Raw genomic sequence first — 21,747 nt, 5'->3', positions numbered from 1 at the left:
AGTATCGTTCATCAATTATTTTATTCTGTAATTGAAATTTTTGTTTTTATTTAACAATTAATGAACGAATAGCCGTTTAACTTTTATTGATTATATATAAAATTCTTATTTAGCTAGAGATTTCGAACGAGGATTAGAAGATAAATACCTTTATTGTTTAATAATAAATAATTAAATTATGATCTGAATTATGCAACCAAATTATGTCTTTCATATCGATGGAATAGAGGTTTTCGAATTTTGATTAAATTTTTTAGGATACCTTTTGATTGTAACAGTCATCAGATTGACATCGTTAAATGTATTTGTAAAAATATTCTTTATTTCCTCTGCCAGTTACATAGAGGAAATTGTGTATATTTATTACTACTCGGAGTAAAAGTTGCTCCGATTTCTATCCAAACATTTCCATTCAGTATTTGATCTAAGATTTGAGCCTTATCTAGAAGCGCGCCTCAAACAAAAATAAATGAGCTTGAATCGAGCGAGAACATTGCAAAGAAACGAGAAAGTTATTAGCAGAGCAATTATGCAAAACAGAAAAAGAAAAAACATCGACTTAATAGTAACGATTAGAAAGTAGACTGTGTTAACAGAAATGTTTACAAGATCACAACAGAGTTTTTTTTTTGCACATACTGTGATTTGAGTTAGAAAAATATAAACGTTTTAATAAATCGATAGACAAGGTGTAAAATTAGTATCACAGATTGTGGAGTTACAGTTTTTTAATGAGAAATTCTTTTCGACATACATCGTATCATATTTTCAATTTTAATTTCAATTATAGCAACCCTGCTATATTATCCCCTATCGTACACTTGAATATTCTAAAATGCTGACAATACAAAACAGTTCAAACATCCGTTGAACACGATGCACGTGGCAATTACTGTTACGTGAATGTAAGATCATCAAACGAATTACTGGAGCTTCTACTAATTCTTAACATACAATAAAATTACAGAATCACTCAAAATTCAAGCCTGTGGCAAAATAAAATAATTTCCATTTCTTCTTGTATCAGAATGTATCCAGTGTCCAACAGGGGAGCCTCGATACATTTTCTAGAAAATGTACTCCAGCTCCGAATCCTTCCTTCATCGATAAATAGCCTCTTCTGGGAGTTGCGTGAATCCGCTCCTGTTGTATGCCACTACCACCTCGGCATCGTCATCACCATCTCCCTGGCTCCTTCGTAACGGATAGGCTTCACCTCCAGAACGGAACTCCAGTCTGCTTCCAGTTTCTCCCCGGAGAATGCTCGTCGGTTTAGTCGGAGTTCGGCTCTCCTAACACGCGCTTCGCAGCCACTCCGTCGACTTATCGCGCCGGGGAATCGACCCATGATCTGACAGAAAATATCTTTCAATAACGTCTATCCTCCATCATCGCGAGCAGTGCTGGTTGATTTTCGTTCGATTGCGTTATCCGGTCGCGATTTATCGTCCCCCAAGAACACGAAAAACACCTTCGAAGAGCATCCTGCGGTTAGTGCTCGATTATTTCGCGATATCGATAGTGTTTCCATCGATTCTGCGTCGAGGACCAAAGTACCAACACTCGGAGACCTCGATACCGAAAAGAGATGCGCTGGAAGCAGTGTCGTCGGGATATCAAAGGCAGAGGATGATCGACGTTTAAAAGGTCCATTTGTTATAGTGGTCAATACGGAGATTAATATTGAATCGTAGTTAATCCACGTTTAGTTCGATAGAAATTCGACTGTGATAGTGGCGCACACCGCGATACCCCTGTCTTCACGGTTTTACTCCGGTTTTACTCAGTTCATGCCTCACTCTACTTACGGCTGACCCTGTTCATAATAATTAATGGTGTTAGACTCCATGAATGCCTGCGGACTGGTCATGCTTGGCTCTCGCAGAGAATGGGCTGTAGTTTGTTTGCATTGGCTGCCAATGGAATTATTCTGGAAGGTTTTTTTGTGTTACTGTTGCAACTATGATGTTTCAATTATTACGTCGGTATGCACATTTTTATGTTTACAGTATGAACGTAACTGTTTTTACATGCGTCGAATTCAACAAGTGTTTCGTCAGCTACTCACGTGCAACATCAACATTAGTACGGATGATCTTAGTTTTTAATTCAACGTATTTTTAAAATGTAACGTTTGAATCGTTTGTAATGAAAATGTTCCATGTAACAGTTTTTACAGGAATCGTGTTCAACAAGTGTTTCCAACTGTTGCTCTTGCGCGTGGACACGATATGTAAACATTTTCATATATTAACTCTGCTAACGTATATATTAACAAATTTTGTATGCATGTATGCATCTAGGCTTTCGTATAGTAACTTCTATATATGCAAATACTTTTGTACGCGAGTATATCGAGTTATTCAAACTGTTTCAGACATTTTATTATCATTACATTACTGTTCGAATATTTATTTTACTTTTGATAGAATTATTCGTAGTATAAACAATGTAGAACAAAGCATTGAAGTTTTCCAAAATTTAGCTTTGACAATGAGTTTCAACATTTTATACGTGTCAATGTGCGTACGAAATGTACGAATGTTTGCATTTTGCGTTGTATTTTAGGAGTGGTTTTCCAGAAAATCGTGAAGTTTATCACGATGGCCTCTGTATATTTCAAATATTTAATGAGTATATTCAATAATTCAAATTATTTCTGGAATTTCATTATCATTTCGTTTAGCTCGTGTATTTATTACACTTACAATTATTAATAATATAAAGGATGTGAAATAGGGCATTGATACCATCCGAATGTTGACTTGTCAAGTAGGTTTAAAAATTCCACGTGTATGAATGTGTGCATGCTTCGTATTTCAGAGACAGTTCATCAGAAAATCATGAAATACATTATGGTCACCCTAACACAATTCATTTTATGGAAAAAAATGGACAATTACTCGGTCAATTTAACAATTTTGTGTTTCTTTACTTTCAAACTAGTATCCATATCCTTGCAACCACGTTTCCAGCCTCATCTGCGATAGTCTCTCGCTCGACTTTCGTTGTCCCGATTGCGAACGTTATTATCAAACAAACCGCCACCGGCGGCGATTTTCACTCTTACACGGCACTGAAATCTAGTCAAATGGGCCGACGAGTCTTAATTACCGAGGCGAATCGTGATTGCAGGTGCGCTATTCCTCCGAGCAAAGGGAAGCGGGCGCGTAAGGATGCGCTTACGCAGGAAACGGTGCATGTCCCGGTGACGCTGTAGCGACTTGGATAAAAAGGATAAGAGGAATAAAAAAGACAAAAAAAAAAAAGGAAAACATAAAGGCCATACACAGAGATAACCACGGAAGTACGGATGACGCGATGAGACTGAGTCCGATTATCCTGTCGTGGGCCACGGCAAGCTGGCTAGGTCCAACCGGAACTACGGCGATACGAGCCCAAGCATCGAGGGACTACGAGCTGTCGACGGAATTCTTCCTGGTGCCCAGCGATGTGGCGATGGACAAGAATGGTTTGGCAAGCGTGGCGAGTGTCATCAGCGTTCCAGCGCCGAACAGGACGGTTTCGGTGTTCAGGATGCCTGGGAAAAAGAGCCAGGAGATCGAGGCCGATACTCAACCGTACCCGAGGTCCTTGCTCAGACAACGACCCTGGGCTCTTCCTCTGGCGGCCCTTAGCGCGGCCACGATGCTCCTCATGGCTGGCTTCGAGGTTTTCGTACTGCTCAAGGTCGGTTCGTTTACCTTTACAACATTTTCCAAACTGATCTCATCGCACGTCGGACTCGACGCTGGGGGAATAGTCTAACAGTCGGTGATGATTTCACTTACGCCATTTTCAAATGAAAATAATCCCTTTATTACGACAGTATAATAACTGGTTATCGCGATAACCGTCGTCTAGCAAACAGTCGTTGAAACAACGACGCGTCATTTTGAAATGGCTGAATTTTGGTACAGCGATTAAGTCCATCTTAGTAAGTAACAAAAAAATATTGCCAAACGTTTTGCGCGGAACGTAAGGGGTGCCAGACGCGCACGAAGTTGCATTTTTTGCTCCTTTGTACACCTAATAATTGTCAAATGTATTTGTAATCCATTAGAGGAAAAGAAATAAGCGAATCACTTTGTTAGAAAATACGTGTTCCCGTAGCAAATGTAACATTTTCCAATTCCACGATTACAAAAGTACATAAAGTTGTTTCCAGAGGAAATTCTTGGAATAAGAATTCTTGAGAGTTTCTTTCGAAGGATATAAACCAGTTTTCGTCAACGCGTTGCGCAGCGCGGCGATAAATTGCAAACGAAATTACTTTGGAGTTAAACTAGAATGACCGTTGTAAAATGTAATTTATAACTATGCTACTTTATCGCTGGATATCTAGCGCAAAGGAAATTTCTTTGACACGTGTTGGGGAAAAATGTGGGAAAAAGGGGTCGAATCTGTCGCGTGCAATGATTCGAGACAAATTTTCGCTGTACTATAATCGTTGGCAATTGAGATTCGAGGAAGCGGAGAGTTAATAGAGCTTAGGACGTAATCTGCATCTATTTTTCTTCCTGTAGCACGTGGTAGAGCGTACAGCAGTGGTTCTTAACATTTTTGAGATTGACACAGTTTGAAGAAACATCCATATTACAAAATTAAAACTGTTGTAATTTGGTCAGGATTGTGATTAGATTAATCTAGTGGAAGTAAGGATACACATACACTGGGACTTTGAACAATTATTTGTTGTGTCAAATATGTTTTAATAACGACCTTTCGAAATAAAGCATGAAAGAAAGAAGAAAATTATCATAATACAAAATTGAGATAGGAAAGAAACGAGGAAAGCGAAGAAAGTACTTTTCAAAAATAAATATGTTGCAATTACTCAAAAGAGTCGAAGTTGCTTTTAAATAGTAGGTATATAAATAATCAGAGAATAATTTCTTTTTGAAAGATAAAGTAATATTCTTGCTTTTTTTCGAGTCAAATATTTTCCTCTACTGAATTACGTATTAATAATTTATGAGTGTACAAATAATCTACAAAGGAATAATTTCTTTTTTGAAGGTTAATATAGAATTCGTGCAACGAAGGATTAAATTGATGCCTTCTCTTTATGGAATCGTATTATAGTAAGAATTTTAAAAAATGACGAAGTACAGCTCATTGAATTTGTTGCCAAAGCACAAAGAAGATCGATTGACACAGACGGTTAAGAATCACTGACGTACAAGAATCCGTAGTAATTGTTTTCGTTCGTACTTCGACAAGCTCCAATAACCAGCACGCTCGCAATTTCGCCGAGACCTAGGCCTACTTTGCATGTCGATTACCTATTTCTTGTGCTCGTGTCGTCTGCTCGTATCGATACACTCCATTGAGCAGGAGTAGCCAGGAAAGTTTCCGATACCAAACTCGATATATTTATACCACCTCCGACGCTACCGTTACATTGCCGGCTATCTTCAAACTAATTACCTTCTGTTTCAATTTAGAATAGAACGATCAAGAAGATAATATGTTATCGTAAATGGAAAACAAGCCGGAAACCTAATTGTTACCAAGACCGTGTCTATGTACTTTCGTGCCCTTTACGGATATATGGAAGTTTTGTATCGTTATCGAAACAAATATTAATCTTAAATTTGTTTGATCGAAGCTGTTAGTGTGAACATAGTAATACAAATTTTAAAAGGCATGGATAATAGTCGGGCATCAAGAGGATGCAAAGTTGAGATTTTATTATAATAATTGTACTATAGCGTGTTGTTTTTGTTTTTTATGAAAAGGTTCTGGTATATTGCTCCTTTTCTTCTTAAGCATACTACAACTCTTTTTTGTTTTCTATCTGGTACTCGATTTAGTTTCTTACGTGAAATGGATCATTATTTACTTTTCATATATCAATTCGGTGAGTACATATTGTACAATCTTGTAAAATTTATATTCAAAAATATGGAGTCGAGTAAGAGGTCTACAAGTTTTACAAGAACTTGACTGTAAAAGAGTTAAAACGTTAAAATAAGTAATTGCTTGTTTAACGCTAGAAAATTATTCTTTACAAATGCTACATTAGCTAGTACCTGCACTTAAATTTTTATCTAGATGAAGATTCGTTCATGGCTCAAGAACAAAGCGTTGTTTGTAATTTTTACTGACCTGTAAGAGTTCATTGTTAGACATTCCACTTGGTGAAATTAATCCATGTAATTACCTTAACTTGTTTCTAATCGTACCGTGGCACGCAACAAACTAGGCGCTCTGCATATACTTAGGTGTACCGTATTCGTTATATGTTTCTAATTCGTCAGAAATTAATAAGGCAAAAAGGAGAGAAACGAGACTAAGAGTTAGCCTTGAAACATACCAAGAGGTTACTTTCTGATCGCCGTATTCAGGTTTTCCTCGCTAAAGGAGAAAAAATTAGAACACGCTGGTGTACTCCCATTGAGCATCCCGTGTACATCGTTTTTTCAGAGTTTCATTCTTAGAAAATCGTGAACATCTGAAAGTCTCTCTTTGGTAACAACGAATGCTACTCGAAACGCGTGTTATTTGAAAACTGTACCGACTGGAATGCCATTCGTGATACAATCGAAAAGAGTACGATTTCTTGCTTGGCAAGAAATTCATTTCTTTTCGATCGTATTTGAATTCTTGTCAAGCAAGACATCGATAATCGAAAATGAAATGTCATGTAAAATGTCTTGCTTGAACAAGTTGAACTACAAAATTCCTATGATATATTACATTTGATTACGCATTAACCCACTTATTTCTTTGTAAATCATTTCTTTTTCAATCATGCTTATATTCGTAAATGTTAACAGTGACATAATTTTCATTTTACCAGAACTGTTCTACTCGATTACCCAGTTCCTGTCGAGGTATTACAATTTTTTATTGAAGGTGCCTCTATGTAAAGGGTTTTCCTAAAAGAGGTTTTAGAATTTTATTTTTTAATAGAACATAAATATTATGGAATATATTCGATTCTTTTATTTTAAATGAAGAGAGACGTTCATAACTCTACTGCTAGAAATACTTTGTTATTAACCCTTTGCACTCGGATGTCCCCTCAGAGGGAACGTTGGAAGCCCAGTGAACTTTGGTAGAGATCAGACAAGATAAATTCTCTGGAGCACAACATTTTCAAAGGCGTACACTTTATCGGAGGTTTTCATTCAAGTAGCACGAACAAATAAATCAAAGTAGCGTTACAATAAATTTTATGCTACATTATTTAAGACGACGTGATTCCTCTTGGCATCTTCTGCAACAAAATGGTTTCGAGTGCAAAGGGTTAAAATCCTTAAATCGGTTTTGAAATATTTTTCATAAATAAAAAGAAAGTAAAATGTAAGGAAAGACTTACACAAACATGCAAATTTTATTCAACGACGAACGTGTCAACGAAAAAAAGTGTATAATTAACGAAAAACGGATTTGATGATATTTTTCAGGCAAGAGTAACCGCGCCGAACAGACGACATTTGTTTCTGGGCCAAGCACTTCTTTTAGGCCTCTTCCTCCTGGCAGGACTCTCAGCAGCCGCATCCCTCAGTCAAAATCCTCTATCCTGTGCAGCATTTCGACTAGTCGGTTTACCCGCCGCCCTTGTATTCGCGGCTCTTCTGGTTAAGTGCGTCTTCTTACTTTCGTTAAATAGTGGCATCTATCTACCAGCACCGTATCAAGTGAGTTTGATGATATTTCAGTACACGTATAAATCCAGGGAATGTTTCTATCAAAATTAACAACCGTAACTCGTGCTTATAGCCAGTTGTACATTCATTTCATGTGAAATATTCGATTGAAATGTAAATTTCCCTTGGTATAAATATTCTTTTAGGTTCTTTTGTAGTTGTGTATCATGTCAAACAGAGCACAAATTGACTGTTTTAATTATCGAGGTATAAACACATGAAATGTAAATGGGTGTCTGTGAATACTTTGACGCCCATTATGTTCTATATGTCTAAATATTAATAATTATAATTGTTAATTTAGTTTACTTTATAGATAGGATCGACTATCCCGATTCAATGATCTTTTTTACACACATCACTAAATTTCCACACGTACTATATACATATGTATGCTTTGCAAATGCACTACAGGTTTTGGTTATTTATTTTATTTTAAAAGATTGTTTCTGCACTTAATTTCTATTATTATTATTATTATATTTCAAAAGAAAAACCTCAAATATTATAACTAGTTATTCCTACATATTATTACCTATATTATAAACATGTACTCCATTCGACATGATATATAAATGAATGAAAACAATTCATGGGACTTATGAATGAAGCAGGTTCAGCAGTTTATTATTTAGGTTCAATCATACAACAAAGTATTAATCTGTTCCCAAAATTCCTAAAAATTAACTTGCTGTTCGTGCAATCACAATATAGCTACACGTTCTAAATTAACGGTATCCTCCTCTCTAAATTAACCTGTAGCAAAGCAATCAATTCAAGGTCTGAAGAAAGTTTCAAATCACTCGGATGGAAAAAGGGAACCGATCGATTCGAAACGTAATCGAAAGTTTCCGCGACGTCGGTGTGAATGGAACTTTATAAAACGTCCCGCAGAAACTCGTGGAACGACTCTGGCGGAGGATACAGGGGAGTTTTCTTATTTCGTTGCGTCGGAGATCCGGATGTCGATCTCGATCTATTTGTACGCGCTGGACGGGACTTGAATGAAGAGTAACGCAGTAGTAACGCCCGCTAGTAATAGCAGTAAGTGCAGCTGCCGTGGTCGTAAACTGCAGTAGGTCAAAAAAGTATTTGCACGCACAGTCTTTTTTTTTTTCGAGATAAATGCCTGTAAAAAAGTAGCACACTAATATAGTGTACGTCTATTAATGCTTTATACGCAGACACAAATATTAACTTAGAAATGCTAACAGTTTATTGATCGAAAATAGTAATACAAAGAAAATGAACATCTCACAGTGAAGAAGGTATTTGCGCACTATAGTTGGCTTAATAAATTTATAGTGCGTAAACAAAGTATTAGTACAATCATTTTCTTTGAATATTTCTAACTACATATTAACCCTTTACATTCTTAAAGTTAGCTGCAAAAAAAAAAGAAACTGTATCGGCATACCTACACTTTAATTTTAAAATACAAAACACATTTTTAATATCCCATTCATTTATCATTAATTATACCCTGTAGTTTCAAATTTAACATATTGTTTCTACGCAAGCACAAAATCACGTACAGTGAACTAATTCACTACACCTTCTAACAAGCATTCTCAAAAAACTGCGTGTAAATACTTTTCTGACTCCCCCCGGGTACATCTCGTATATACGATGAATAACGTGAATGTTTCTCGTACATCTTTTTGCCTCGCCTAACGGATTCACCAGGTGACTGTTTATCGCGCATTATTGATAGGTGTGATTGCACGCTTTAGAGGAAGCAATGATAAGAGTAAAAACCAGTTTGCACCGTGGAACAGCTTGTTAAAAAAAATATTCATCGAGCCCCTTCCGGTTTTATAATATTTTCTTATTATCTTGACGTGCGATTCAATGCTTTTTATGGCTACGTTAAGTAACCATTGGTTTATAGATAAATTGTAATGTGGAAGACGAGTGGTAATAGTGTGTCATTAATTACATACGTCGTGTTACTAATTACATTCTAACGTCGATCGAGACTTACCATTCAATTCCAATTAATCCTTTCGTTCCCACAGTAGTCATACGGCTACTTATAATTTCAAAGTAATATATTTCTGGCTTGAATTAGGTAGATTTGGTAGATTATATTCGACTTACAAATTAGGAAATTTCAATTACTTACAAAATTGGAATGGTTTTTCACGTATTATATTTTTCGAGTGTTTTTATAAATGTATTTTAAAAGTTGTTGCACAATCATTGTTACAATTTCGTTTCTTTTATAAAGATACTGTCCTTTTAATATCCTTAATCGTTTTCAAAATATTTTATTGAATTATTTCTCACCTAATATACACCAAACCAAAAGTAAATATTTCTTTGGGCAGCTTGTAAATAATTTGGGAATGAAAGAGATGATAAAAGATATCTATCAGACATTATCTATCTTAATAGTAAGTTGATGTAAATTTTTATTGCTTAAAATAATCAAATGTGGTTGTGATTATGAATATTTAAATCTATTTTAGACGTTAACCATTTTATTCTTCTCGTTGCAGGCGTTAGTATTGGGATTCGCAGTATTGGTGCAGGTAGCCATCGTTGGACAATGGTTTTACGGTGAACCACCGGCTGTGGTTCAGTTGCAAACTACAGGACAAAGCTCTTCAGCTTCCTGTTGCAAAACTCCTCTTGGGCAGATAGTGGCTTCCCTCGGGTAAACTTTTGAAATGTAAACCTTCCAGCGACACTAGTTTTTCAAACCTGAAAAATCGTTAATTTAGATGCAATTCAAAATTCAAAATTTATTCCTCTTTCTGTTAATTTGCATTTATAGTTACTCATTTTCCATTCTGAAAAAATCATACTTTTCGCGTAATAGATACTTATTATGAATTGATTATAAACATTACATTGATTCGTAATAAGATTTAGCATTAACTAATTTTGTGCACACAATGGAATTACAGCATTATACTTGCATTTACAGCAAGTGAAAATATGAGAAAATGTAGGAGGATGTTCGGTAATAAATCTAAAAATATATCAAATATCAACGATAGAATACATATTGTACTGTTTAGAGTATAAGACATACTTTCACTTCGTGAATTCTTTATCTGAATTCCCATAAATATCCGCAGTCCGATAATGTATTATAAATTTATGAGAAACATGTAGATCTGAATATCTCAATATCTGCGTGTCGGGTTCGTACGTAGCCAAAGTGTTAAGAGCATAGTCGCTTGGTTTCAGGTATCCTGGTGCACTGCTGGTTGCAGTAGCTTGTTTAGCAGTTCGAGCACGCGGTGTACGAGACAACAACCGGGAAGCAGCGTTTATTGGCCTCGCTGTTGGTTTGTCGCTGTCGATTTGGATATCCAGCGCTATCGGGTCGGTGGCTGCTTCCTCGGAGAGTGACAGAGAGGCCTGGTTAGCTTATGGTTTATTGACCACTTCCCTCCTCGTGTTCCTGACGATGTTCCTGCCGAAGGGACGGCAGTTGGCTGCCCTTGGTCGAGAAGCTCCTGATACGGTGATTCGTGATCGAGATGATGCTCTCAGCTCGCTTCCTGGCAGCGGTTACTCGCCCTCCTTCTTCCACTTCAAGCCAGCCGAAGCTTCTTTGAAGAGGAAGCTGCATTATCATAGTGCTGGTATTATATATTCATGTCACATTTGCTTATACAACCTATCTCATCTCCAGACTGAGGATCTTATACATTTATGGGATCGACTAACAGGACACTATGTCACTGTTAATCTTCTTTTATTTAATCATTTCTGCAGAGGGAAATGATCCAATAAAATATGGAGGATGTAACATTGCAAGAATATTAAAATATACCTCGCACTTGCGCAATGGTTATCGTTTTTGGCTGCTAGTTTATATAGTAATTAGTATATAAAATACAGTCTATATAAATCTTCTGTTATCTGTTTGTTTCTGTAAAGGGTAATCCTGTAATATATTTGTTAGTAATAACTTGTTAACGCGATCTTACAAACGATAGATTGAAACGATGTAGTAAATAATTAAACAAGTCTATAATTATTGCTATACAAAATCATCAGGTGACACATTCACCTGATAGGATCAGGTCATGATAGGACTGCATGGTTTAAGCTAGAACTATAACGTCGAAGTTCAAACAATTTCTGATGTGTCTAGTAGACACGTTAAAACATATTTTACTTAGCAAAGGAATTTGTCCATTCAAAAATTTGTTTAGAGACTTGAATCAACTACTACTTCTGTGACAAATAGACCAGTTGTTCAGAATTTATATCAACACTGATGGTCTGAATTCTGTCTATCCATAGCCTCGAACAGTTAGTGTCTGTAAATAATATTTTTTAAGATATGAAGCTCAACTTCATGCAACGGTGGTTTCATAATTTTCTTTTCTTTTTGTCGAACAAGTTAGTTTCACCTGCGTTTTCATGCACGCACTGTACGGTAATGGTTGCTATTATATCCTGCGTAGTATTCGTGATTCTCGTTCCATTTCGTTCATTCAGTACTCTATTAATAGACTCGCCATATCTTTTTTCATAAAGGCTAAGCAGAAAAATACAGAATCTGTTTCTACTGTTCAGTTATTATACATTTCAATTAATACAGCGAGCTACCAGAGATGGTGAAAATTGTATTGCAATAATTGATGACTTATTCATTCGATTGAACAATTATATACAGTTAATACTTTGATCTGGTCACTGTAAACTATCATATTCATTTCTATAATTCAAATTTAAATTCAAATTTTTATTTGACAAATGATAGTCTACTTTGTATTTGCTACCCGTACTGCTTATTTAGATAAGAATTTTGCCTGTCTCTTGCATCTACGCATACTACAGCGAAATATTGAAATAAAAAAGACAGTTACAAATTCAGATGTTTCATATATGTTGGATGTAATATTCACAATCAAATTGACGTTAAATTTATAGAATGAAGTTATTTAGTCGATATTCCTCGCGTATAATGCGAAGGAAATGTTTATGCAAATAGCTTGTAGCGTTATGGAAATATTACTATTTCTAATGTTGTGTTAACTGTATCGATGCTCTTTGAATTATAGATCGTGTGGCATTAGTTTCATCCGCTATACCTGGATGTACTGCCTGCAGGCACGGTGGAAGCCCCATATATTCCGACGGTGAGACTTTTCAGAAATTAGTTAGTTATTAAATACCGGTATTATCGATTACAATAACTTAAAGTGCACGCTGAAGTATTTATAGACACGCCAGGTTTAACGTTTCCTGAACCAATGGCGGAAATTCAATGAAGCATTCCATGGATTTAGATTTACTTAATAGCCGATCGCTCATTTTACGAGTTATTAACAAACATGAATATGTCGTAATCATTTTCTACGAATCACTTTAATAGTAGCCACAGTAAGAAAATAATTATTTCAATTGAACACTATTTCCATAAATATGATATAATATCGATTTATTGAAATTCGAAATTCATTAGTTAATATGTGTTATATAGTATAATATAAATTAATATATATTAATTATTATACATGAATTAGTACTTACGTAATACGTTGAAATTGTTACATCATTTATAGTATACAAATTATGATAATTACGTAATATAATATGAATGAATATATATTAATTATATTACATTAATTATTACGTTACTTCACTTGTATACTATAAACGATATACCAATTTCTACATATGTAAATACTATTTTTACGTCCCTACTTATACTAATCTCCCTTGTACTATCGTACAGTACAAAAGAGGTCTATTTATAGTCTTCTCATAATTAAAATAATCATTTCGTAAGACAGAAAACACAAATTAACCGATACTGCATAAACCAAATGATGAAAATATATTTAATCGTCATAAACAAAGAATCTGACAAGAATTCTTTCCTCCATTTGCATCCTTGAGTGATTATCTAGGAACTAGGAATATTTATTAATTGTTATAATTCGTAACAGAGGCAAACGAGTTTTTTTATTTAAAGAAAAAGAAATATTATGAAGAAAAAACATAAAGTAAACGTGGTAAAGAGGACAAGAGGGTGATGATCTTCGTTCGTAGAACTCACCCCGGTAATCAAACCGACACTTTGATCCAACCATAGTGTCGAAGGATAGATAAAAATGACACGCTTCGTAAAGTCGTCCAGGAAATTCTTGGGTTCGTTTACTCGGTGTATTCCCCTACCAAGTTTTTCCTCCGTTACGGCGTCGCCTCTGGCGACCTTCACCTCCAGGAACGAACGAAAGGGAGGAAAAACCTCGTGGTGGAAAGGTTGGAGAGGGAGAAAGTTTCGAGGCGGAGGTCAAGCGCTTCTTGGAGAATTAAACTGGAAGGGGAAATGAATCCCGTTAGATCAGACGACGCTAGTTAATCGGTGTCCTCTTGTCGGTGAATGATCGAACCCTTTTTACGAGCAGAGATATGAATTTTGTGTACCCTTTGAAACGAATATGGATACCCTATATTCTTCATATTTTCTGGTCCTTCTGTATCTTTGAAATATTTTATTTTTTTACAACAACTAGTTTTCTTTCTATTAACCTGTTACAAATAATTGCTGTGGCAAAACGAAATCGAAAATAACGAAAAAAATTGGAACTTGGTCGATAGACTTAGAAAATATTGGAAAAATGAGAATAGTTTACATAGGTTGTAACGTTGACAATATGCACAGAGCGATACGAAGTTTATTAATTTTACGCTTGGAGTGGGTATAATTTGAAACTTCGATTGAAACCATAACGAAAACCTGCTCCGTTTTTATTGGAAGATAACTGTAAAGTTTCACAACTTTACGATCGGTCAGTTCCAAATAATATAAGTACCGTTGCAGGTAAATACCTTCCATTCAGTTTTATTAGCACTGTAGATAGTTAATGATTAATTGATTATAAATGTGATAATATATTTTTTTTGTGAACTTGTAGATAAACTATAAAGAGACGATTTAGGAATTTGTAGTACACATTCAAAGAAATCGAAAGACTTAATAGACATGTTTAGAAAGTAATAATCTTTGAAGATACTCAGGTTTTCAATTTCTTTGATCTACTTTTTGAATGGCTACTCATGCTATGGGTCACGTAAAATATTGCTCATAAGAAATGCTCAAATGCACGCTATTTCTCACTGTTCATGTAAGTAGAATTTGGGTCACCTTCAGAATTGTATATCATACAATAAGACATGTGCAGCATAAAATATAATATAATATAATGTGAATTAATTTAGACAAGTTATATTTTTACTATTCAGCTGAACAGTATGAGCGTAATTTGTTTCAGTTATCAAAGAACTACCAATTTAATTCACACATACCTATTAAAAATGAAAAACAACAAAATTAATTCGTGAATTTTTAAATACAATATAAAATGATTAGACTCTCGTTTTATGAGAATAATTTAAAATTAAAGTAAATATAATGGGATAATGAAGACTAAGAAATCAGAATGTGTTACCTTCTTACATTATAATATACACATTAATTTTAAACTGTTCCTCACATTGTATAAATTTTACTTTAAGCTATATCCTATCGTGCGTTATACAATTCTGAAAGCAAACCAAACCAGTAAGTAGTCAGAAGCGTTGAATAAACATTTTCTTAATAAGTCTGTCAATCTTCATTTCTATTCACAAATTGGTTCTATGCAAATACAGTGACAATTACCTTTTTTTTTTAAATGCACAGTGCATCGAACAACCATGTTAACTTCGTATTATGTCTTCTTACCGTAATGTCCATTATTGCGAGTAGGGCGTGGAGTATACTACAAATTGCGAGGCAAAGGTCATCAGCCTGCCAGGCATAAACCATCCGCTCGTTTATGACACCGGTCGTGGTAATCATAATTTTCATCCACGTCACTTTAGGGCTATAACATCAACTACATAAATCAGATGTTTTTCTATCAAACGTTCTGTCGCAATCTTGTTTCAAATATCCAATTTCTTTTTAATTGTTCACGGTGTATATCGGTAATTATACCGCAACCAGGAAGCAGACGATTCTTCATGCAAAAACAAACTGAGAACGTAGAATAACATTTTTTCGTATGACTTTCATAATGGAAAAAAAACAATATTGATAGTCTGTAGGGTATGGGAACTAATTACAGGGCTCGTTAAATAACAAGCCTTGATCACTACTCTATTTGCTGTAGAGTGACCTCAATTTTGAAGAATTTTGTTAATAAAATTAATTTTAGATTAGCTAAGTCACTATGTGATTGGAAATTTTGCATAAATTTTTTTCTTTCTTTTATATATTTTTCTTGTAATTTATTTCTTTTCGATTAATTTACGTTACGTAATGATTGTTTTATTTGTTGGACTTGTTCATTAAACTATAACAGCACTAACACAGAATTCATGATTATGTACATTATGTATAGTATAGTAGTTCCATTTAGTTTCTCATCGGTTACGAGAATAAGCTTCCTCTTAGTGGAAGTTATTGGCCCGTTTCATCCAGTTTTTATCACCTCTTCCTAGCGAATCGATTTCAAAGATAATAAAATTACTCGTCCGTTGCAAGAAACTTTCGAATAATTATAAGGTTGTGAAAAGTGTGACAGGTGTGACCCACTTTAAATCGCGGCTAGGTTTGCCGAGTAATTGTGCTGCTCGTTAATGGGAACTTTGTCCTGATGTTTCATACACAATTTAACAATTATCTGTGAAGTTTTTAACTGTTATAAAACGCCAGGTCACAGATAAATTACCCATACATGTAATGTGAATATGTATATTTTCTGTGTTCATTCTAACTAAAATCCTATTTATTTTTATTAAGAGTAATCGTATTCATTCGTGTAAAAATTGATTAATACTTAATTAGTTTCTTTTTCTTTTTTTTTTTGTTAATTAGTTTCAACATGTAATAAATTGTTACTCATTTATCAATGTGCATTAATTCATTGCAGAAAAAAAAGTCATCGTGTACAAATAATGCATTTACAAATTATGTAACAGTTTAAGTATTGACGTTTATTACGTAAATTGCATTGTTTTTATTTACCAAGGACCATATCAATTTTCCAAATTATGAAGACTACTTTCCGCTACTGTTCTAGCTATGACAGCATATCAAACTATTTAACACGTTGACTGCCACACTAATACTCTTAAAAGTTTCTACTGCGATGAAATTTTATTTACTGACCATTGGAGACTACGTAATCAAACATTTGTTGTGGTATTTATTTTTGTAACATCACCGAAATTCAAATAATTCATATAAATTCATTTTCTTTGATATTTGACTTTCAAAATTAATTTTTTTATTTCTTCAGTAAAAAGCACTGTCACCCATATATGGGTGACATGGCGTTCAACGTGTTAATAGAGTCAACGACAATAATAAAGTACTAAGTTCCGCAACGAATGCGATTAATAATGAAACATGTGTCTTTTGCAGATGTTCATGGGCCGATGGAAACATTTGTTTTGCCACACGGCATGTACTTGAGGCCGGAAGACGCAGGAAACCTATACACAACACTATCAGCGAACCCGAATGTATTTTTCCAACGTGCGGCTCATCCAGGGATGATGTACTGATAACATCCCCGGAAACTCTTTCACGCAATCGTCTGCGGATTTGATTAGAGAACTCCCTATGTTCTTAGATTAGATAGCCACAACACAATGGACTACGTTTTCCCCGTTTGTTCACTTTGTTATTGTAAATAATAATACAAGCTGGTGTCGCTAGAGTGTCGTTAACGTTTCTTTGTAGAAGCGGTGCTCGGTTATTTTGATAAAAAATCAAACGATAGCAGCCGGATGCGAATTACGCGAACAATTTTTAATAAAGGTACGACATTTTTTTATAATCCTTATTTTTCTTTCCATCACTTGTATACATTCGTCTCTTTTTTTCACCGTATACTAAATTAAGATTTTAACAGAAATTGAGCAACATTTGTTAGAGGATATCCTATATTTTGCACAATTGAATGATAAGAATTGTTCGCCCCTTTTTGCGCCATTTATTTATTATCTGTATTGATAAATCCATTTAAATTCATTGATTGCGATTTCAGTTAAAGTGCATTCAGTTCTGAAACGTACACCATGGTATATACGTGATATATTTTAATCTTTGTGATTTCTGGTTAACATTGGTGGCACGAATATTATTAGAAGAAACAATAAGTGTTTATTTTTACAATAGTAAATTACAGTAAAATATTTCTGTTAAAATTGAATAGCAAAATTACATAAAACCCTTTCATTTTCATCTTATTAAAAATTAATTGAGAAAAATATTAGTTATAAGAAATTAATACATATTTTCAGATTTGAATATACGAATAATAGTAATAATTTATTTAATACTTTTAAATATGTAACTATATGGTTGCAAGTGGGAATGAAAGGCTTAGGAAATTGATTAGGGCGCTTTTCGTACCCACTACTTCACTATCTAGGAAATGATTACACATTCGTGTGGTGTTTGTTTGACAGCAAGCGACAAATTGCTCCGTTGACGTCACGTGGCGAACTTAGATGGTGGGGGAGATAAAATTTCTCCGCAGCTGTCAATAGTATGGTTCTTTAAATAGCTGGTTTGATGTACGGTAAAACGAGAAACCTCGTGGTTTTCGTGAATTACCCAGTGAATCAATTAAAAATAATTCTTCAATGAACATTTACGTCCGTCAAATCATTCAGCCACCCGTTGGCATTACGAACAATATTTCTTAACCTCAAAAATGTGTTGGCAAACACTTTGCACAGTCACCGTAATATAACCTGTCCTCAAATACTAATATAGTTGCGTAAATATTTGGGTGAAATTACTTTACAAAACACACGACAGTTACTTAAAAATGGCTGACAGATTGGAACATCTCAGGTAAGTAATAGTATTATTGTATTTCTTTTTTTCTTTCACCATATGTCCGTTTTAATCAATATTTTTTGAGTAATTTGAAACGAATTTTCATCTTGGTACTGTATGTTTTAAACATGAATGATGAATTAAAAGTTTACTGACAGGTAGAAAGTTCTATTCTGTTTGGTACTAATTTTAATTTTATTTGTCACTTATATTTCGTAGTTGATTGTATACCCTTTTATTAATAAATATTTATTATTTATTTTAGGATTTACTTTGTCACATGGAATGTGGCGACTAAATATCCGGAACAAAATTTATATCAACTTCTCGATGTTACTCATAGTAATTCATCGAGGACATTACCAGATTTATACTTCATTGGGTACTTATAAAATATTACCATTTTTAATTATGTGGGAAACTGTTGAACTTATCAGTAATGTTAGATTGCAGGAAGTGAAAGCTCAACCACAGAATATGGTTTTAGATATGTTCTTTGAAGATCCATGGACTAAGTCTTTTAGGTGAGCATATTAAACAGTTTAAAATGTTATGGAGACAAGTTTAATTCTATATGAAAATATGGATATAATTATTCTATATTGAAACAAATTATCATATATGAAATATTTGTAGAGAAATATTGAAACAGTATGATTATGTAAAAATACGTACGCAGCGTTTACAAGGCCTTGTTTTAAATGGTTTTTGCTTAAGGAAACACATTACACACTTAAGATCGATAGAAGCCCAGTATACAAAAACAGGGTTCAAAGGCATGTGGGTAAGAGGATATTTTAATTGTACGACGCAGTTGGTAATTTTTTAAATGAGAATCATGTTTTTTTCAGGGCAACAAAGGAGCAGTCAGTATAAGATTAAATATATATGGAGTCAGTATGTGTATCGTAAACACGCACTTAACACCTCATGATCATTTACTGGCAGACAGAATAATAGACTATAATACGATACTCACAAATCATAGCTTTACTTGTTCAGATACTTCAAAAATATTATATCACGAGTGCGTATATTAATTAAAATTAATTTTTATAATAAAAAGTGATATAGTTATAGGTATATTCTAATAATAACATTTTATGCAGCTATGTATTTTGGATTGGAGATTTAAATTTTCGATTAATTGAAAACGATTTATCTGCTACCGAAATCGATTTAATGGTTAAAAGAAATCAATTAAAATGCTTGCTGGAAAAAGATCAGCTGAAATCTGTGATGAAGAATGGCGAAGCGTTTGCCGAGTTGAATGAAAATGCTATTACATTTCCTCCAACTTACAAATATGAATTTGCATCGCAGGAATTTGATCTCAAGTATAATCTCTTTATTTGTATGATACTTTTTTTTTAACATTCGTTGTTTTTACTAAAAATTTGTCAAGCAGGCGTAGACCTTCTTGGACTGATAGAATTTTGTACAAAGTAAATGCAGATGTTTACGATGATGTAAAACTTAACGCTATTCAGCAGAATTATAAAAGTCATTCCAATTATATACAATCAGACCATAAACCTGTCACAGGAGAGTTTGATATTGTTGTAAGATACTTTTTGTAGAATTTAAAAAAAATTTTAATGCATTATAATACCTTCTTTCATTAAACAAATATAATGATACGATTTGTAGGTTAGGCCTGGAGTGCCGGATCATGGTGTAGAGTTCCAACCCGTATCACAATGGTTCATAGACGAAGAAAATTCTGTATCGTATAGATTGTTAGGAGATGCTAAACGTGCTAGTGGTGACTGGGTAGGCCTTTTTCATAATGAATTTTCTAGCTTGGATGAATATATCGTCTATGAGTATGTAGGTCGAGGTAAGAGTTTTTTCAGTACAACTTTATACATATTTATCGAGTTACATTTTAGATATGGCCCAATCATATTGGTGAGTGTATAATAAAAATTGTATCTTAGGTAAAGCGTCTCCGATTCCTTTTGAACCCCACGCGATCACGGAACGAATTTATTTTAGCGATACGGCTATTCGTGCACCCGGAATATATCGCTTGGTTTATGTTGCTCAAGAGGGGAATTTGGTTGGAATTTTAGGCGTTAGTCCACCATTCCCAGGATATCACAGACTTGGCTGATTAATTTTTTTTATTTATCGACTGTTAATGTATATGTTACAAATAAGCCGATGCACTTGCTATATGTGTTTAATTGTCAAATTCACATAAGAATTGAGACACTATGATGGAGTCGCTGTAAATTACTTTCGTTGAATTTTTTACTCTTTGAGGTCCAACATTTTTTAACACTTTATTGCGATGTTTATTCGCAAAGAGATGGGGCAATATTTTATATTTAGGTTTACAGTATATTTTACTTCGAAATTGGTAAAAGAATCTATTACGTGTCCTTAATGTTTCAAATTGTTACATTTCAGTAATGAAAATAAAATAATATGTATATGTATGTATATAGATATACATATATCATACATCAGAGGACCACAAAGGGATTAGATACGATACTGTTTAATAGCATAATGAGTTACCAAGATTGAAAACGTAAATGTAAGGGATTTGAAATTGCGACTACTAAACTGAAATAAGAATTGTAGTTGATACTGTATCGTTCGGTAAATAACGTACATTTCCCAAAATAGTTCATTTTTTTTTATATTAAAAAGATTTGCTAATTAATTAATTTAAACTAATATGCGAATAACAAGCTTCTTCGCATATACGAGATTGATCAAACTGATTACATTCCTCAATTCTGAAAGTGCAATATTTACTGAATCGTACAGTAACATTGTATTAGACAGGAGAAACAAACTAATTTACGAATGTCATGTAAGAACCAGTTTCTTTGTCAGTGCTCGAATGTTACTTTTGGTACCTGGTTTTTCCTGTCGGGCTATTGCCCAAAGGCACTAGTGCTTAAATGTCTTACGCTTCGGAGCTTATTAGAGAGTGCTGAAATAATTTTATGCACCTGACGTACGACTGCTATCGTAGATGAGAATCGTTACCTTAAATACCTTCGATTGGTTTAGCAAATCGTTACGACGGTTTGGTTGTACAAATCCGCGGCTATTTTATTTTTATAGTGCGATAGAAACGCAAAAAAACGAACAAATATACACTGTGGTATAAAAGGGTATGCAAATAAAGAATAATATTTTTTACTCGGTAGATGAATTATTTAATCCTGCGTCGAAAAAGAAAAATATTTACAAGAAAACGTTTATTCGATAAGTTAGTTTTATACAAATAACTTAGGAGCTTTACAATAAATA

General features: G+C 34.2%; 2 protein-coding genes across 4 annotated transcripts; both read left to right on the top strand.

The window, feature by feature from the left end:
• Window positions 1-952: 952 nt before the first annotated feature.
• Window positions 953-17,464, top strand: LOC128891811 (uncharacterized). The gene is made up of 7 exons (XM_054151631.1): window positions 953-1,647; window positions 3,136-3,690; window positions 7,416-7,649; window positions 10,160-10,317; window positions 10,857-11,257; window positions 12,689-12,766; window positions 17,047-17,464. The coding sequence occupies exons 2-7, from the start codon at window positions 3,322-3,324 to the stop codon at window positions 17,187-17,189; spliced, it is 1,383 nt and encodes a 460-aa protein (XP_054007606.1). The 5' UTR covers window positions 953-1,647; window positions 3,136-3,321; the 3' UTR covers window positions 17,190-17,464.
• Window positions 17,307-21,636, top strand: LOC128891812 (inositol polyphosphate 5-phosphatase K-like). Of its 3 annotated transcripts, none has more exons than XM_054151633.1 (10): window positions 17,307-17,445; window positions 18,099-18,489; window positions 18,740-18,856; window positions 18,921-18,998; window positions 19,111-19,258; window positions 19,326-19,501; window positions 19,584-19,811; window positions 19,883-20,036; window positions 20,125-20,314; window positions 20,415-21,636. In XM_054151633.1, the coding sequence occupies exons 2-10, from the start codon at window positions 18,464-18,466 to the stop codon at window positions 20,588-20,590; spliced, it is 1,293 nt and encodes a 430-aa protein (XP_054007608.1). In that variant the 5' UTR covers window positions 17,307-17,445; window positions 18,099-18,463; the 3' UTR covers window positions 20,591-21,636. The 3 variants fall into 3 exon arrangements, with proteins under 3 accessions (XP_054007608.1, XP_054007607.1, XP_054007609.1); XM_054151632.1 differs by having other exon boundaries at window positions 19,880-20,036; XM_054151634.1 differs by lacking the exons at window positions 17,307-17,445; window positions 18,099-18,489 and having other exon boundaries at window positions 18,773-18,856; window positions 18,928-18,998; window positions 19,880-20,036.
• Window positions 21,637-21,747: the final 111 nt, after the last annotated feature.

Source organism: Hylaeus anthracinus, unplaced genomic scaffold (assembly GCF_026225885.1).
Source record: "Hylaeus anthracinus isolate JK02 unplaced genomic scaffold, UHH_iyHylAnth1.0_haploid 12002, whole genome shotgun sequence".
In the NCBI taxonomy this organism is placed as follows: domain Eukaryota; kingdom Metazoa; phylum Arthropoda; class Insecta; order Hymenoptera; family Colletidae; genus Hylaeus; species Hylaeus anthracinus.
The sequence above is the reverse complement of the archived record's forward strand: the minus strand, read 5'-3'. Positions and strand labels throughout refer to the sequence as shown.

Bases quoted from the DNA above. Each gene is read 5' to 3' on its own strand.
- LOC128891811 (XM_054151631.1), top strand. From the start codon at position 3,322: ATGAGACTGAGTCCGATTATCCTGTCGTGGGCCACGGCAAGCTGGCTA. The intron at 10,318-10,856 runs GTAAACTTTTGA...GCTTGGTTTCAG, and splicing joins CAGATAGTGGCTTCCCTCGG to GTATCCTGGTGCACTGCTGG. The intron at 12,767-17,046 runs GTGAGACTTTTC...TGTCTTTTGCAG, and splicing joins AAGCCCCATATATTCCGACG to ATGTTCATGGGCCGATGGAA.
- LOC128891812 (XM_054151632.1), top strand. From the start codon at position 18,464: ATGGCTGACAGATTGGAACATCTCAG. The intron at 20,037-20,124 runs GTAAGATACTTT...TACGATTTGTAG, and splicing joins CAGGAGAGTTTGATATTGTT to GTTAGGCCTGGAGTGCCGGA. The intron at 20,315-20,414 runs GTAAGAGTTTTT...ATTGTATCTTAG, and splicing joins CTATGAGTATGTAGGTCGAG to GTAAAGCGTCTCCGATTCCT.